This window comes from Protopterus annectens, chromosome 11.part0, assembly GCF_019279795.1.
Source record: "Protopterus annectens isolate FY-2018-M chromosome 11.part0, PAN1.0, whole genome shotgun sequence".
NCBI classification, from domain to species: domain Eukaryota; kingdom Metazoa; phylum Chordata; order Ceratodontiformes; family Protopteridae; genus Protopterus; species Protopterus annectens.
The window spans coordinates 586,595,247-586,615,251 of record NC_056745.1 but is presented as its reverse complement, the minus strand read 5'-3'; the positions used below and the strand labels follow the sequence as shown (position 1 = coordinate 586,615,251).

The 20,005-nt window shown below is 40.5% G+C and overlaps 1 protein-coding gene across 1 annotated transcript in view; it reads right to left on the bottom strand.

Moving 5' to 3' along the window:
• Window positions 1-20,005, bottom strand: part of TRHDE (thyrotropin releasing hormone degrading enzyme) — a 5,519,112-nt gene that overhangs the window by 2,211,644 nt on the left and 3,287,463 nt on the right. Inside the window, 1 exon segment of the mRNA XM_044088069.1 lies at window positions 2,466-2,554. Coding sequence (XP_043944004.1) covers window positions 2,466-2,554 — 89 coding nt within the window.

Below are 20,005 nucleotides of genomic sequence, written 5' to 3'. Positions count from 1 at the left end.
ACAGCATTGTATATTAACATGCCACATGCTGGCCACATTCCAACATGCACATGGCTCTTTCTAGGTGGCCTGGCACTGAAAGATGGGCACTGATGTCAGAGGCTACATTCTTACTGGCATTTTAACCATATGGGCATTCTGAAAGAACAATGTAGAGGCATGTTAATACCATTTTTAAGAATCAGATATCACCTTTGTTTGCCAAGATCCTGTTGCTTGGAATGTCAGTAGTACAGCGCAATTAGGTTTGGGGAAGTCAAAGTCTCACATAGTAATCTGTTATCCACTATTAAAATAGCAGCAGTGTGATATTCATATTTTGTTTCACATAAAAATATGCCCTTTGCAAAAGACAACAGCACTAAACTCAGTTTTGCCTTTTAAATGTATAACAACCACTCTGCTTCATATTTATATCATTAGTCTGTTAAGTCCACATCTAACATGTATAACACTATGTAGTCATAGGTTCATAGGCAAATGTTAGGCAATCAGTATGTGGTAAATTGCAAGCCTGGTAAATGACCAGAAGGTGACTAGGGTACAGAATTAAACCCTGTACCTTGCATCTTTGAGTTGAATATCTTTACCATAATGTCATAGCTTCCTCCCATCCTTTGGATTCTTTTTCTCAGTGTTGTCACATGTTATTAGCTTTCTGTCTCACCAGCAATTTTTAATTTTCAATAGCTTTACAAAGCCTGTAATTCTTCTTTTTATCTGGCTTTAAGAACTGAGTATTGCCTCTGGCTTTTGGAGCATTGTGGATAAGTTTGAAGTCTACGCAATTTACAGACTTCAGGATGGCCATTCCTCTGCCAATTATGAGATATTTAGAAGGCTAGTACATATTTTAACTTTGGAATGTGAAGATGAGGAAGGCATATGCAGTGCGTGTATGTGTCTATTGTGACTCAGTGGTGTAAAGAAATGGCATCGGAGTGTAACTCAACAAATATAACACACACACACACACACACACACACACACACACACACACTGTTACACATACATTTTACTTGTATAGAAACTGCATTTAGATAGATGCCACCAACAGCCCTGTTGTCTAATGTTACAATGGGAACATATACAATGTTTAACTTAATACAAATGAGTATTAATAGCTAGTGACATTTTCCATGTCACACTTAAATAACATATAACCTGCACAATTTTTGGATGCCTAAACAATGACATTCTCTCTGTCTCTGTGTCTCTTTCTCTCTTTATATATATGTATATCTATATATCTATACATATAAATATATATATATATATATATATATATATATAAATATATATATATATAGGTTCACTATTACATTCCAGAAACTGCTTCAGTTGACCAGCATGTGGTCAAAAGGCAGTTTTCAAGTGGGCAGAATGCCAAACCAGAAAACATCAAGTACACTACAGGGAATGTGTAGTTTAGTTCGATTTTTTGAGTTTGGCATTGTGTATGGGGATCGCAGTTCAGTGAGGAACAGGGAATTAACCCATTTCCTCACTGTAGTGCGACCTTGGAGTTGGTATATATAATTTGCAGGGGGTGTGGGAGGGTGCAGGGGGAGCTTGCCCCCCCTGCATAATAATAAAATATGTGTACCATTGACTGACGTCACCTCCTGCTATGTTGAATACATCAAACTCCAGAAGTCGATGTATTCCATTTTGAGTTTGCTTCCTATTTGACAATAAAGATTCATCTTTCTGGTTCAATGTTTTGACCATATATATATATATATATATATATATGGGTCTACCTGATAATACCGACACGCAAAACACCGACAACGAAATCACCGACACCATAAAACTGAAAGTTCAAAAACACGAAACTTCACATGCCCGACAAACCACAATCCTGACAATCAACAAACAAAACAAATCCCCTGTCCAAAAAGCACACACACAACACAAGCACACCAAAAACCTTACAAACCTACAGTAAACCTTACATACACTACTATCTATGCACTAACCTAAACCCAAACCCTAACCCTATGGTCCAAAACTATCGGACTCTCACCTAACCCGCCCCCTAACCCTAACTCACTTAACCCACCCCTAACCCTACAGTCTGTCACTATCGCACATTCACCTAACCTGCGCCCTAACCCTAACTCACTTAATCCACCCCTAACTCTAACCCCACACTTACTTTAACATGTCGGTGTTCTCAGCATCGGGATTTTCAACTGTCGATCATCTCTGTTGTCGATCGTCCGGTGTCAGTGTTCTCATCATCAGTGTTTTGCAGTTTCGGCATTATCAGGTAGACCTCTATATATATATATATATATATATATATATATATATATATATATATATATATATACATATATATATATATATATATATATATATATATATATAGTTGCAGTCTTGTGTTTGTGTTTGGCTCAGATAGATTTCCAAACAACTTGCTTCCCATTATGTCTAATAATAGCATTTTGTTTACTTACCTGTTTTATTAGACACCCATATAACGGCTGATGATGACATGTGACTTGCATTTCCCACAGCAACTGATAATGGTATCTTCCACAGGTAGCTGAAAAAGAAAATCGTAAAATAGCTAAGCACATTCAGATTCTCTGTTCAGATATATACATTCAAAATACAGTCAAAAAAAGACAGAATATACTTCTCATAGATGAAACTAATTTCTGGGTAATCTAATGTTACATATGTTCAAGTGACTGAGAACAACAATGCAGACATCTCACTCCATTAGACATCAGCATTGTTGAGTTATCCATACACCTGTCAACCTAGACTATGGAAGGATGAACATGTGTGATTAGTGGCAAACAAACCAGCATCTTTGAAGCATTGAATAATCAAAGATGCACTACCAGCATATGAGCAAGTGGTTAAGCCCTCAGTCAAGACAGAAGTGATGACCAGAATGTAGGACAGGGATTCTACCTCGTATGTGAAGCTAGCTTGCAGTATGTCACCACTTTGACTCGCTTTACCACAGAAAGTCAGTTTTTACTCACTGCAGCAGCTACTTGGGTATTTGTCTGAGCATATGCCTTTTTACATAAAGTTGCACAGTAAAAAGGGTGCATCAAAGAATGCTTTATCCTTTTAGTGCTAACTATAGCCAGAAATAAGCTTTTACTTTACTATTCTCAATCACTATAACCACTGACCTAAAATAGCCAACGTGCACTAAAACATATTGCCAAAAAAATCAAAGTGCCAAAATGCACAAGCTCAAATGTGTTATATAAAGTGACAAACAAAAGTTATGCAAACTTAAGAAATACATTTTTATTCTGGAGGGAGCAACACCTTCCTGCAGTTCACTCTGGAGTGTAACCTACATAATTTTTCTGGCTAAATGAATCAAGCTTCAAGGATGCGCAACTTCAGAAAATGATTTTTTTTTTAATAAAACACTAAATATTTGTCCTTCCCTTGAGCTTATGTGGCTGCTTAGACAGAATATTATAACAATAAGGATATGATGAGACAGAACCCCACACAAATGTGTTGCATGCACTTTATTTTCCTTCAGGTATGAACAAACAAAGAAATTGACATATATAATCTGATTTGACCATTTTTTTCTAGGTAGTATTTTGTCCTCAGCATCACTTTTTGAACAAATGTGATTGAGTCAGATGGACTCAAAAACAAAACATTTATTTACTTTACTTTATTTATTAAATTTGAACTCTGGGAATTGCTTATTCTCACCGTAAATATTTTTCCTTCTACACCATTTTCAGAACACAGATATTCAAAAATGTATTTACTTAATTTACTTACTCTCTGATCATGTAGCCCAGGCGGGAATGACCCTGACCCTGAGTAGCATCCTGCCCTCACCAAGAATGATACCGCAGTATAAAGAAAAAATGATCAATTTCAACAATTGGTTAAGCTTCTGGTATCATTCAAAGGGGATCCAGTGTCTGTCAGCCTGGGACGACATACTCGACAAGCCTCATTGGGTGGCAAGAGATGGCTTGCACCTGTCATCCCTAGGCTTTAGAATACTGGCCAAGGCTCTTGCTGCCCCCATAGTGCCTTTTTTAGGCATGGCTCAAAAGGCAAACCCACCTCCGTAAACAGCACAAATAAAAAAGTGAGGGTTATGCTACTCAACGCCAGAAGTTTAAATGTCAAAATGCACACACTCGAAGCACTCCTCAGTATGGAGAACGTCAACATCTGTGCAGTAACTGAAACCTGGTTCAAGGCTCCACAGAGGACCCCAGCACTACCAGGCTAACTCCTACCACACATTTCGGCCACAGAACATGGACGAAAACACAAAAGGAGGGGGTGTATCTATATTCATCAAGGATACCTACACCTCCAGATTAGTGGCGCAGCATGATACCTCCGAGATCATCCATGTGCAACTAACATCAGGCAAATCTGCAATGCAAATTGCGGCCTGCTACAGATCACCCTACATGACCCAGGACCACCACTCTACCTTTCTGGAGACACTGGAAAATGTGAAAGTCCTACCGAACACCCTGATATTGAGTGATTTCAATTATACTACCGTTAACTGGGAAAACAACTCATACACAAACTCCCAGGTCCAGCGCTTCCTGGAATTTATCAACTCAAATGCCCTGGATCAGCTGGTAAACTTTCCTACCAGAGGTGAAAACATATTGGACTTGGTCATCACCAGCATGGGAGAGAGTTGTTCCACCCGTCACTGGTAGATCAGACCATAAACTAATCACTTTGGATGTCCACACCACACCACCACCTCCAACCAAGGAAACCACAGTGAAAACCTTTTCTATAGCAAACTTCACCTTACTTAAGACAGAGATGGTAAGTTTCACAGCCCCCACGCCAAAGGATAACAGTGTCCAAGATGCAGGAACCTTCACAAATGCACTCTATGAGTACCTACAAGGATGCATGGATAATGTCATCCCTAGCAAAACCAAGATTCACTCCCCTAAGAGAAGGAAACCAGGCTGTTGGACCCCTGCCATAAACAAGCTATACAATATAAGGAGAAAACTAGTTCAGAAAAAAAGCAAATCCCAAGAAGGAAAGACATCCCTGTTCAGTATCAGTAAGAAACTAAGGTCCCTCATAAAATCCTCCAAGGCTAACTTTGAAAGAAAAATAGCCAAGGATTCGAAAGATAACCACAAAGCCTTCTTTAGCTATGTCAAGAATCTAAGTGGCAACTCTCAGATATGCTCTGAGCTAGTGCAAAATAGCACAAAATATACTGAACCGACTGATATTGCCACCATCCTGGCAGATAGATTCAGTGCAAACTTCACCTCCCTCTCACCCCTAAAAGGGCCCACAACAATAACGGAAAAGTGTAGTGTCCTGGAAATCACAGACGCACAGGTGAAAACAGCCCTTTCAAAAGCCAAAAGCACAGCGTTAAATGGGGCCAGATGGTGTCCCAGGCTGCGTCTTGCACGAACTACAGAATGAACTAACCCCCCACCTAAACACACTGTTTAACCTCAGCCTCTTCAGAGGCTACATGCCCATAGAATGGCACACAGCAATGGTTATTCCGCTCCACAAAGGAGGGCTCACAACTGACCCTGGTAACTATCGCCCCTTAAGCCTGACTAGCCTGGTCTGCAAGGCTATGGAGTGCATCATCATGGAACTCATTAACAAAGACATTGTGAACTTCCAAACACTTGACCCGACCCAGTTCGGCTTTGTTAAGGGCAGATCATGCCTATTAAACCTGGTTGACTTCTTCGAGACAGTCACCAAGGCCATAGGTGAGGGGAAGGTAGTTCACATAGCCTACCTTGACCTTGCCAAGGCTTTTGACACCATTCCCCACTCGGGAATTATAGAAAAACTCACCAGTCTGAACATAAACTCCTATGTCACGAAATGGGCTGCCAACTGGCTTACAGACAGAACTCACATGGTAAGAATAGCGGGCTCCAGGTCCGACTCTAAACTAGTCACAAGTGGTGTCCCACAAGGCTCGGTCCTGGGACCTCTACTGTTCGGCATATACTTCTCAGAAGTACAGGCAAACACAGGAGGACTATGGCTAACCAAGTTTGCTGATGACTGCAAACTGGGAGCTGTAATTGACTCTCTGGCTGACACGGACATTCTCCAAAGGGGCCTTACTGAGACAGACACCTGGTGTCAAAGTCATAGTCTCAAGCTAAATGCCAAAAAAATGCATAGACATCCCGTTTGGGAAAAACAAAACACCCATGAATTACCACATAGGTGGCAGCCCCCTTAATACAGAAGAGGTAATAAGAGATCTGGGGACCCAGGTAGATTGTAATCTCTCCTTTGACAATCATATTGCCAAAGTAGTTAGGAAATCTTTCTATGTAGCCCATCTAATTACTAAAGGGTTCACATCTAGAAATAAAGAGGTTATAGTGCCCCACTACTCGTCACTCATCAGACCCATCATAGAGTACAATGCCCCATTTGGGATGTACCTCACAAGACACTTCCAACAGCTGGAAAGTCCACAAAAGTACCTCACCAAGAGGATTACTGGCCTCAAACATATGTCCTATGCAGCCCAACTCGAAAAACTCCAGCTGCACTCAGTCGCATATTGCTTACTCAGAGGTGATCTCTGCTTGACTTACAAAGCCATGTCCAACTCAGAATTGATGTACATACTCCACCTATAGAAATCCAAGTCACTGCGAGCCACTCGCTCTAGTGAGCTAAACCTCACCACAACAATAAATAGAACATGCTGGAGGGATAGATTCCTGTCACAGAGCCTCCCCATGCTTTGGAACAAAATTCTTAACTACATTAGGCAGAGTCCCTCACTAACTGTTCAAGAGAAACCTTGACGAGTGGAACAGAAAATATACCCCTGGAATCACTTCATTGGCTCTTCTTGACAGAGGCTCAGTTAATTAATCAATGGGGCGGCGAAAGCTGACACACTCTGGCTAGGCTTATAAATGCCCTCAGGCAGATAGCCTAGTACTTACCTATGAACCTATGAACCTACTTGTTATATATTTTAGAGGGGCAGAAAACTTACTGCACCTGTTCAAGGAGATACAGATAATACAGAGCAAAAGGAATGGAGTAACAAGTGAACAAGTCAATAATTAATATGATGAGTAAAGCAAGGGCTATATACAATGCTGTGACAAAATACATACACAGTCAAGGAGTACATAAATGTTTGCAAATATACATATAACAGAGATACAATACAAGATAAACATTGTAACAAGTTACGCACATGGCAGAAAATGGAGAGTGGGAATGTGATGGGTAAAGCAACCTCTTGAAGTGTCAAAAAAAGACAGGGTATACAGTAAGGCTGAGACATCTCTTAAAAGGATCTGTGAGGTTAGGTAATGTGGCCTGAAAGGAACACTTGAACTGGACCTTTTTGTTACGATGCATTTTGATCTGTGTTCTGAAAATGGTGTAGAAGGATAAATATTTAGGGTGAGAAGAAGCAATTCCTAGAGTTCAGGTGCTAAAATAGAGTAGCTATGGTCTGTGTTTACAAACACACATGCAAACTTATGGCACTCATACACATCTATATATCTATCTATCTCTAAATTTACATGTATATATATATATATATATATATATATATATATATATATATATATATATATATATATATATATATATATACAGAGAGATCTAGCTATATATCTGTTTATTATCCATAGATATATAGATATAGATATAGATATACATATAGATATAGATATAGATAGGTATATGCACAGCTATATTTCTATATGTATACCATATGGTTATAGTAAATTTCATTTAAAAGTTGGTCAACTGTGAATTTAAAGTTCATACAGAAACATAGGAGCACAGGACCTATACTAAACAAACAAACAATCACAAGGACTTTAATCAGATACACTTAAAAGTTCTCATCACCCTTTTTGAGTACGTAATAGAACTCACCTCTCAAATAAAGTAGGGCCATGCATGATAGCCCTGGCATAAACTTGTGTTCTCCTATCCAATCAAGTCTAGCTGTAAATGTAATCAAAGTATTAATTTGTTTGATTTGTGGAGCTAGGAACATGTTGAGTCAGGAACCTATGTCCCCACTGAGTCCTGTTTATTTGTTAGTGTATATTTAGGTTCCTAATATAGGTGTCTGCAGAGTCACTGGTTTTGCAAAGAAATAGGAGACCAAAGGGGATTAGGTCTTTCATAGTGTGAAAAAATGAGACATAAGTCACTTGGGTCACCCAATGTAGGTTACCAAATATAAGGACTACCATACTAACCTATTGCAATATAAGTATTTATGGTCTTTGATTTTTCTTACTTTGGGGCCTTTCAAGTTGATTAATATATTTGGAAATTACATGTCAAAGGTGGCATTGTATTAGATGAAGGTATAGATAAAGGAGGAGTACACTGGTAGGATGACCTTTTGCAGTCTTGAGGATCATAGCTTTCAACCTCATAACCCAAAAAATTGGACAAAACCACAAATAATGGAAGGAAAAATTTTAAATATTGCTCTTATAAACTTAAGAAAGTTGCTAGAACAAAATGTCCTGTGTTACCCATGCATTTACTGAAGGATATGAGGTCTGAAACTCAACTGCCCGTCGTTGTTTAGTGAAATTAGTCCTCACTAATTTGCCACAAAAGTCCAGAAAATAACAATTTTTATGAGGAACAGACCAAAAATATGAGGCTAAAATCTGGACATTCTAGAAAAATCTGGACAGTTAAGAGGTATGTTGAGGATCTTCTTCTTCTTTTGGCTGCTCCCGTCAGGGGTCGCCACAGCAGATCAACTGCTTCCATTTCTTCCTGTCCTCTGCATTTTGCTCTGTCACACCAACCACCTGCATGAACTCTCTCACCACATCCATAAACCTTATCTTAGGCCTTCCTCTTTTCCTGTTACCTGGCAGCTTCATCCTTAGCATCTTTTTCCCAATATACTCTGCATCCCTCCTCAGCACATGTCCAAACCAACGTAATCTTGCCTCTCTGGCTTTGTCTCCAAATCCTCCAACCCGGGCTGACCCTCTAATATATTTATTCCTAATCTTGTCCATCCTTGTCACACCCAGTGCAAATCTTAATATCTTCAACTCTGCCACGTCAAGCTCTGACTCCTGCCTTTTTGTCAATGCCACTGTCTCCAACCCATATAACATAGCTGGTCTCTCTACCCTCTTGTAGACCTTCCCTTTCTCTCTTACTGGGTACCTGTCTGTCACAAATCACTCCTGACACTCTTCTCCACCCACTCCATCCTGCCTGTACTCTCTTGTTCACCTCTCTTCCACACTCACCATTACTCTCAACTGTTGATCCCAAGTATTTAAACTCATCCACCTTCGCTACCTCTACTCCCTGCATCCTCATCATTCCTCTGTCCTCCCTCTCATTTACACACATATATTCTGTCTTAGTCCTGCTGACCTTCATTCCTCTTCTCTCTAGAGCATATCTCCACCTCCCCAGGGTCTCCTCCACCTGTTCCCTACTCTCACTACAGATCCCAATGTCATCTGCAAACATCATAGTCCACTGGGACTCCTGTCTGATCTCGTCTGTCAACCTGTCCATCACCATTACAAATAAGAAAGGGCTCAGAGCTGATCTTTGATTTAATCCCACCTCCACCTTAAATGCATCTGTCACTCCCACCGCAGACCTGACCACTGTCACACTACCCTCATACATATCCTGTACCACTCTTACATACTTCTCTGACACTCCACACTTCCTCATTCAATATCACAACTCCTCTCTAGGCACCCTGTCATATGCTTTTTCTAAATCAACAAAGACACAATGCAACTCCTTCTGACCTTCTCTGTATTTCTCCATCAACACTCTCAAAGCAAACATCGCATCTGTAGTGCTCTTTCCTGGCATGAAACCATACTGCTGATCACTAATCATCACCTCCCTTCTTAACCTAGCTTCCACTACTCTTTCCCATAGCTTCATGCTGTGAATGATCAATTTAATCCCTCTGTAGTTACTACAGCTCTGCGCATCACTCTTATTCTTAAAAATCGGTACCAGAACACTTTTTCTCCATTCCTCCGGCATCCTTTCACTTTCCAAGATTTCATTAAAAAATCTAGTTAAAACTCCACTGCCATTTCACCTAAACACCTCCATGTTTCCACAGGTATGTCATCTGGACCAACAGCCTTTACGGTCTTCATCCTTTTCATAGCTATCCTTACTTCCTCCTTGCTAATCCACTGCATTTCATGATTCACTATCCGCACATCATCCAACCTTCTCTCCCTCTCAATCTCTTCATTCATCAGCCCCTCAAAGTACTATTTCCATCTGCTCAACACACTCTCCTCGCTTGTGAGTACATTTCCCTCATTATCCTTTATCACCCTTACCTGCTGCACATCTTTACTAGTTCGGTCCCTCTGTCTAGCCAATTGGTACAGTTCCTTTTCTCCCTCCTTAGTGTCCAACCTTTTATACAACTCATCATACGCCTTATCCTTAGCCTTCGCCACCTCTGTGTTTGCCATGCACCTCATCTCCTTATACTCTTGTCTACTTTCTTCATCTCTCTGACAATCCCACTTCTTCTTCGCCAACCTCTTTCTCTGTATACTCTCCTGTACATCTTCATTCCACCACCAGATCTTCTTGTCCTCTTTCCTCTTTCCAGATGTCACACCAAGCACCTTTCTAGCCATCTCTCTTACTAGCTCTGCTGTAGTTACCCAGCTATTCGGTAACTCTTCACTGCCACCCAGTGCCTGTCTTAACTCTTCCCTGAACATCACCTCACAATTACCATTTTTCAGTTTCCACCATTTGATCCTTGGTGCTGCCCTCACACTCATCCTCCTCTTCTTGATCACCAATGTCATCCTACAAACCACCATCCTATGCTGCCTAACTATACTTTCCCCTGCCACCACTTTACAGTCTCCAATCTCCTTCAGACTGGCCCTTCTACATAAGATATAATCTACCTGTGTGCATCTTCCTCCACTCTTGTATGTCACCCTATGCTCCTCCCTCTTGTTAAAATATGCATTCCACACAGCCATGCCCATCCTTTTTGCAAAATCCACTAACATCTGACCTTCTGCATTCCTTTGCTTAACACCATACCTACCCATCACTTCCTCATCCCCTCTGTTCACTTCACCAACATGCCCATTGAAATCTGCTCCAATCACCAGTCTCTCACCCTTGGGTACAGTCATCACCACTTCATCCAACTCTCTCCAGAATTTTTCTTTCTCATCCATCGCACACTCAACTTGTGGAGCATATGCACTAACAACATTCATCATTACACCATCAATTTCCAGCTTCATAAACATCACTCTATCTGACACCAAAACACTCTTAGCATACTGTTCCTTCTGGAAAATGCCTACGCCATTTCTCCTCCCATCCACACCATGATAAAAAACAATTTGAACCCACCTCCGTTACACCTAGCCTTGCTTCCCTTCCATCTGGTCTCTTGCACACACAATATACCAGCCTTCCTTCTGTCCATCATATCTGCTAGCTCTCTCCCTATACCAGTCATAATGCCAATATTCAAAGTTCCGACCCTCACTATCACAGTCCTAGCCTTTACCTACCTTCGGCCATGCCTTCCACCTCTTCTCCTCCTTCGGCCAACGGTAGCCCAATTTCCACCAGCACCCTGTTGGCCAACAGTACTGGTGGTGGCCGTTGTTAACCCGGGCCTTGACTGTTCCAGTATGTATATGTGTACTTTTGTCTGCATGTATGATTTGGCAAAATTTTACTCCGGATGCCCTTCCTGACGCAACCCTCCCCATTTATCGGGGCTTGGTACCGGCACAAAGAAATGCACTGGTTTGTGCATCCTCAGTGAAGAGGTATGTTAAGGATATACATTTTAAAATTAACATGGCAAAAGAAGAATTTACTGGCTTTGGGGGAAACATGATGATTGAATGCAAAGGCTGTCCTTATAAATACCCAGGTCTTTTACGATCATGTCTCTTTGAAGAGGAGCTCCATTTGGTTGAACACCTCACTAACTGACTTGCATTCAAGAATGTTTTTTTTTTTTTGTTTTACTTAGGCTGGTGGACCTTTGTGGAGTTAATAAACATATGTGCTAGCAACCCCCCATATTGGGTGGATATAGAGACCAAAGCCTCATTGTAAATGCATTTTTTGTTTTGGTTTTGTGCATATGCATGTATTCTCTTGTGATTGCAAGGACAAGTCTAAGTCCATTGAATTTGCGATTGTACTTGCATGTAGTATCAGTCATCGATCTATGCATAGTTGATATTTATTGTTCAGCTGTGTGATGATTTGGTTTTAATAATCATATATAGATAGAGAGACTGAGAGACCAAGAGAGAGAGCAAGACACACACGTGCACGTGCACGCACAAACACACACACACAAGCTAATGGGCATAATGTGTGGCCCCTAGTTAGACTTTCACATGTCATTCTCCTCCCTGGCACTTGCCAATATCTCTACAGACATTTAAACAGCACAGCCTCCAGCAACAGAAGGAGGAGGTGACACAAGAGGGAGTGGTAGTTCAGGCACAGAATGCGGGTGGGTGGCTGTTAGCACAACTGTTCCAGCATTTCACTTGATCATAGTGACAATTATGTGGCAATTATTTGACAGTAGAGTTTGACCTGAAATAAAAATAAGGCAATGTAGGAGGTTAATCTGATAAGAAAGGTGTTTGTTCACCCACCAAAAGGTGCCATGGCCACCTTAGCAAGTGATGGGCAGCTGTTCAGACCTATTTGATAACAAAGCTCCCGCATATAGTGCCCTGTATAGGTAGGCACCAAAGGCAGTGAAATATGAATTTTGAAGGTTCAGAGAATACAGTAATAAAGTCTTTCTTAAAATGATCAAAGTCACCTTGTAGGCCATTGTCATACTGCAGGATCTGATGGACAGCATGAATCATGACTCTCAGGAAATGATCATCATAACCTGTGCTCTACATGACATGCAGCACCAGGTGATGTAGCTCAATGACTTTCTCTCAATTGAGCTGAGTAGCCAGTTCAAATAGATCAACAACCTCTCCTGCAGGACTCCTTCCAGTTCCTTTGCTAATGTTCATCTTCCTGACAATCTGAGACATACGAATGGTGTACAATAAACGTCATGAGAAGGACAAGTGGAAACCAGGTACACCAAGCTCTGACAACAGACATGCATGGCAATACCACTGTAGAACAGGTAGACAAGCAAATGAATTATATGTCATACTACAAGTGTTATACAGCAGTGTCACATATTGGCTACAGTGTTAAACAAGTTATTGCAGTGCCCATAATGTGGGTCTTTGTGCAGAGGCACCATCACTGAATGCAGGAATACATAGTGAAGCAGCAGTAAGGCCATGCCAAAGAAGTGACCCTGGACTGCTAAATGCTACTGTCTGTATGTTGCTGGTGGATGCCTTGTAGAGGTGAATGACCTGGACCATTATAGGATTACATTGATGACACAACTATCCTGTTCACTTCCCTTTCACATTGATGACATGACTGCCCTTTCCAGTCCTCTTTCGGAAATGATTAAGTGAAGCTTCACTCCTAACTAAAACAGTAAACGATAGGACCAAAATATACTGGAGTCAGCATAGCAGCTAGCTAAATAGCTAACATTTGAGATGGGGGGGGGGGGCATTTTGCATCTGCATAGGTAAAAATGTGCAACACTCAACAACCACATATCTGGTTGGGGAGTAAGTATTCTGAATAGAAGATTTTCTTCCTCCCAAGGGATTTTTTAAGCAAAATAAAACTTATCTGAAACGGATATCTGAAGAGTTAAACAATTTGAGAGTAAGACTGCTAATGCTAGAAACCTGAAAAAACAGATTCTCCAACCTAGCTGTTTCTTAACCCTGGAAGGCATGCAGGTTTGCACTACTGTAAAAACTTGGTCCAAAGATCTATGAAACACTGCCTATATTCCAGAGATAACCATCTGGGCAATCACTCAGATCCCGTGGAACTTGTGAAAGGCTGTCCATTTTCCCTCAAATAAAAAAAAAAAAAAAACATATTCAATAGAAGCAAGATGGCAGTTATCTAGGTAACCATTAACAAAAATCAAGCTCCATCTAACTGGATATTACCGAGTAACCTCAACCAACAGCAGCACAATAAAGTTTGCCTTTTTGAATTTTATAAACTAGTAAGCATAGCTACTACATTTATAATAAAGGACTTCAATTATCCTACAATGACCAGGATGATTTCATCACCTAGCAAAGTATGTACAATACATTTTTAGTCTTGATAAGTGCACTGTTAGAGCAACTTGAAAAAATCCACTAGGGAAAATATCATATTAAATGTTGAGTTACTAACATGCTGTTTGTTGTTCCCTAACCCTCATGCTCTCATTAGTCATATTTGACCATAATCTAGTCACATTAACTATAACAACCTAGCTCAGTCATATATACAACACATCAGTTTTTACAAACATCACATGTTGCAACTACCCAAAATAAATGAAGCTGTTTACGGGAAAAACACAGTATACAGTTTAAACAAGCACATACTGAAAACAAGTGAAAGCTCTTAATTATTTTATAGCACCTTTAATCACTGCATTTGATTTTATGTCTTTATTTGCTACAATCATATGAAAAAATTTAGGATTAAACAACAATCTCAAAATCATGAAACAAAGTACAGGAAAAAAAGAAGTGGATTATGTCCTTACTATAAAGAGCTCCATTTAGCCACTAATAAAAATCTTAATCTGCAGCTTTATATCTATCTATCTATATATATGTGTGTGTATATATATATATATATATATATATATATATATATATATATATATATGTGTGTGTGTGTGTGTGTGTGTTATACGAATATGCATTTCATGGAATCAACAAAATGATACAAAAATCATTGATCTACAAAATGTATAAAAAAATACAAAAACATTCATTTCTGTCCCATGATCTTGCAAAGAAAAAGTCAGTAATGTTTGAGCTGTTGATTTTTGATCAGATGTACTGGATTTTCCTTTTTTCAACAAAAGCACTTGTCAGTCAAAGCTGACTATACCAAATGTATATCTACTTTATATATATATATATATATATATATATATATATATATATATATATATGTATGTGTGTGTGTGTGTGTGTGTGTGTGTGTGCATATAAAGGTTGTTTCCAAGTCCATAGTGCTCTAGAGATTAATGGCAACTATATGGGTATACATAAGGTCCTATAAGGGACATCTTGGTCAAACATTTTAAAGGCCTTAAACAAAGGTAAGAACCTAGGAAGCTATGATACAGAATAACAGCAGACATGGTGACACAGAAGATGGATATGGCTGAATAAGGCAGCACATACCTGACTGCTGCAAACAAGTTCACTCTGGACAAACCATGATGGTTTGCTAGAGGTGCCCTGCATCTGTCTCCCTTGGGCCATAGGCTCCTGGCAAAAGCTCTTGCCTCACCCACAGTGCCTTTTTAGGCAATGCCATGAAGTCAAAACTACCAATATGAAAAATTCATCAAAACGCAAATTAAAGGTTATGCGGCTAAACACTAAGAGTCTAAACACGAAACTGCACTCATTGCAAATATTCTTAACCCTGGAAGATGCTGACATTTGTGCAGTCACAGAAAGCTGGTTCAAAACTGCAGAGATTACCCCAGCCTTACCAGATTACTCATCCTATCATACATTCAGACCTCAACTGTGGGCAGCAAAGTAACAGGGGGTGGAGTCACAATATATATAAAAGATATACACACCTCCAGGCTGGTCAAACAGTGCGACACACAGGAGACAATCCAGATGCAGTTAACCACTGACAAGACTCCTATTCAAATCATAGCTAGCTATAGGCCCCCAACATTGACTCAAGATGCCCACTCCACCCATCGGGACCTCTTTGAATCTACCAAGATTCAACCCTTTACCCTGATCCTGGGCGAGTTTAACTATCCAACCATAGAATGGAAAAACTACTCATGCCAAAACACAAATTCTCAGAGATTCCTTGATTTTGTCCATAAAAATGCCTTTGACCAGCTAACTGACACACCTACAAGAGGTGAAAATATCTTGGACTTGGTATTAACCAACATGAGTAACCATTGTAGCATCCCTACAGTGTCATCCTCCCTGGTAAGATCCGACCACAAAGTGGTCATTTTCAAAGTCACCATCTCCTCTGACCCCCCCCCCCCCCCCAGCTAGGTTCAAACAAAAAAACTTCTCCAAAGCTGATTACAACCTCCCAAGGGAAGGTAAAACAGCTTCACAGCCCCCTCCTCCTCCATAGGAACTGGCACGTATGTCCAAACCTACAACAAAGTACTATACGAGCATTTATATAGCTCCATAGAATCCGGAATACCTGACAAGACAAATCCTCCTCCTCAAGGAAGAGTTAACCTGTCTGGTGGACATCTACAATAAATAAAGTCTATAATAAAAGGAAAAACCTGCTGTCCAGGACAAAGAAGGAGCAGGTGCCTAATTAGAAGTAATTCACCTTAGCCTGAACAAGCAAATAAGAGCATTAGTGAAATCCTCCAAAACAAACTTCAAGTCCAAACTGGCCGCATCTTCTAAAGACAATCGAAAGGCCTTCTTCACATATGTCCGCGATCTCAAAGGAAGCACTCAAATCTGCTCAGAACTGGTGGTCAAGGACACCACATACACAGACGCCACAGATAGCAGGCAGGTTCACTGAAAACTTCACTCCTCTGTCCCCCCCATCAGTAAATCAGGACATCCCTAGCACCTGCCCCCCTCTCCTTATCTCTAGGGAGCAAGTCAACACTGCCCTCTCAAAAGCAAAAAATACAGCCTCCATTGGACTCAATAACATCCCAGGCAACATCAACGTGAACTCAGGCAGGAACTTGCTGCACCATTAGGCACCCTATTCAACCAAAGCCTGAGTACCAGCTTCATCTCAGCCACTGTCATCCCTTTGCACAAAGGTAGTGTATCCACCAATCCAGGAAATTATGGACCCATCAGCCTAACTATCCTGATCTGCAAGGCCATGGAGTAGATTATCATGGACCTCATTAACAAGGACATTGGCATTCTCCAAACACCTGATCCCACACAGTTTGGTTTTGTCCAGGAGAGATCATACCTGTTAAATTTGGTCAACTTCTTTGCGAGATTCACCAAAGCCATGGATGAGGGGAAGACAGTCCTCACCACCTACCTTGACCTAACCAAAGCTTTTGATACTATTCCCCACTTGGGTATAATCATCAATCCATTTATTACCAGATGGGTAGCAAACTGGCTCACTGACAGAACCCACCTAGGAAAAATAGGGGAAGCCACCTCAAGCAGCAGACCCGGAATAAGAGGTGTACCCCAGGGATTGGTCTTGGTGCCTCTGTTGTTTGAGATATACTTTTCTGAGATGCAGGCCAAAACCAGTGGGTTATGGATGACCAGGTTTGCAGATATCTGCAAGCTGGGTGCTGTCATCAGTTCCCCTAGTGATGTGGACATCCTCCAAGAGAGTATCAACCAAACAAATGTCTGGTGCCAGAAACATGACCTGAAACTGAATGCCAAATAAATCATCATCATCCCATTTGGAGAGAGTGATGTCCCCACAAGTTATCACATTAATAAAAAGTCTTAAGCATGCAAGCAGTCATGAGGGACTTGGGAAGTCAGGTTGATAGCAAACTGACTTTTGATCACCATATTGCCTTCATTGTATGGAAAGCTTTCTACAGGGCCGACCGCATTAGAAAGGGTATTTCATCTAGGGACAAGGTGGTCATAACATCCCTATATTCATCCCTTATAAAAATCATTATTGAGTACAATGCCCCTTTCAGCATTTACATCACAAAACACATGCAGCAGCTGGAGAGACTACAGAGGTTCCTCACCAGGATAATCCAGGGCCTCAAACATCTAACCTATACAGATAGGCTAAGGGCCTTGTCCCTCATCTCAATCTCATACAGATTCCTGACAGATGACCTCTGTCTTGCATACAAAGTAATCTCCGTCTCCGTCCTGATAATACTGCTGCATATCTCAAATCAAGCTCCACTGAAGTACCCCACACACGTAACTTCAACCTGGTCTGTGACATTAATAGGAATTGTTAGCAGGACAGATTTGTGTCCCAGAGACTCCCCCTTCCGTGGAATAGACTCCCTCTCTGCGTCAAGCAGAGTACCCCATTAACTTCTTTTAAGTGCAGCCTGGATAACTGCATGGGGAACAGAAAATACACACCTGGGATTCCAACTGTGTCCCTGCTGGATAGGGGTAGCAAGTGCTGACTTGTTAGAACATGGGCTAAATTCTTGACTAGGCTTGTAAGGGCCTCAGGGTCAATAGCCTAGTAACTTCCTATGATCCTATGATCTGCTGTAGCAACATAACCTGATGACTACAACATTTTAAAAGTTATTCAAGCTACACATTACAGTAATGCTGAGACTGGAACAAGTTTAGATATGGTCTCAAGCAGAAAAATTGTCATATATGCCTCAACAGTATGCAACTACATGTAGACTAATGCCAGCTATATTTTTCTACACAGGCATTGCAACAAAATGATGTATCTTGATCTGCCTAAGGTCTTCAATGACATTCCACATGCTGGCATCATACAGAAGCTAAATGCTTTAAAAATTGACCCATATGTGGTAAGATGGATAGCAATCTGGCAGAAAAACAGAACTCAGACACTGTGTCCAGCAGGTGACACATCAGAAAGTATGAAAGTGACCAGAGAGATCCGTCAGGGCTCATTGTTGGGACCTCTCATTTTCAGCATTACTTCTCAAATTTCCAAGCACAGAGATAAGACCACTGACTAATGACGTTTGTAGATGACTGGAAACTACAAGTCGCTGTTAATCACCCTTTGGTACCCAAACCGTCCAGAATTCATTCTCCAGTGTAAACTCTTAGTTTAGTAAAAACAGACTTAAACCAAAAGGTGTAGTATCTTCACTTTTGGTAGACAAACCTTCCCCACTACAGAGTTAAAATATAGTCAGGGAACTAGGAACTTAGGTTATCAACCCCCTCTGTTTTCACTATCATGCAACAAGACTTGTCAGGATGTCCTTTTATTTCACATAGATAGTTGCTAAAGGAATATCAAAAGGAATTAATGTAAAGAAAGAAGGAAAGAAAGAAAAATCAAAGTCTGAAAAAGAAATCACTCCCTTATACTCAGCATTGATCAGATCAGTTATCAAGTGCAATACCCACTTTGGGATGTATGTCACCAAACACATCAAACAATTAGAAAAACCCCAAAGATTCCTAACCAGAAAGATCTCAAAACTAATGTATCTCAGCTACCAAGAGAAACTAGATATGCTAGCCCATTATTCAGTGTCTTATGGAGTTTTAAGGGGATCTTTCAGTCTCACATGCTATTAGATATCCAGTTGTTCTGGACATTCTGTATCTTCACAAGTCCAATATCTCATACGATACCAGAAGAAGAGTCCTAAAACTTCACCAAGGTGAGTGACAGATTTATAACCCAACATGTCTTAAATGACTGGAAGAAACCCTCCCCGCATGTTAAGCAGTGTGACTGCTATTTTCCTTTCAACATCAAATGAATAACTGCATAGGCAGACACAGATTTACTCTGGGATTGATTGGTATGGCTGTCATGCAGAAAGGAGAAGCTGAATGAGGAAGGGTATTGGCAAGGCATAAATAGTCTTAAGACCTGCTGATCTTGGACTATCTTTGAAATCTTTGAACAACACGTGCTACACATGTGACTGCCAGTGGAACAACAGTGATATACGTTGCATGCCTATCATTGTCAGTGATCATATCTCTCAGCCATACCTGATTCTGCTGAACATCCCTGAATTTGCCTTATATATTTGCCCTCTCCAACATAAAACTTTAAGATCCTAGTACTTTACTAATTAATTGTTGGTAATATCCAAGCACATTACTAATTACTTGTTAGTAATATCCAAGTACATTACTAATTAATTGTTAGTAATATCCAA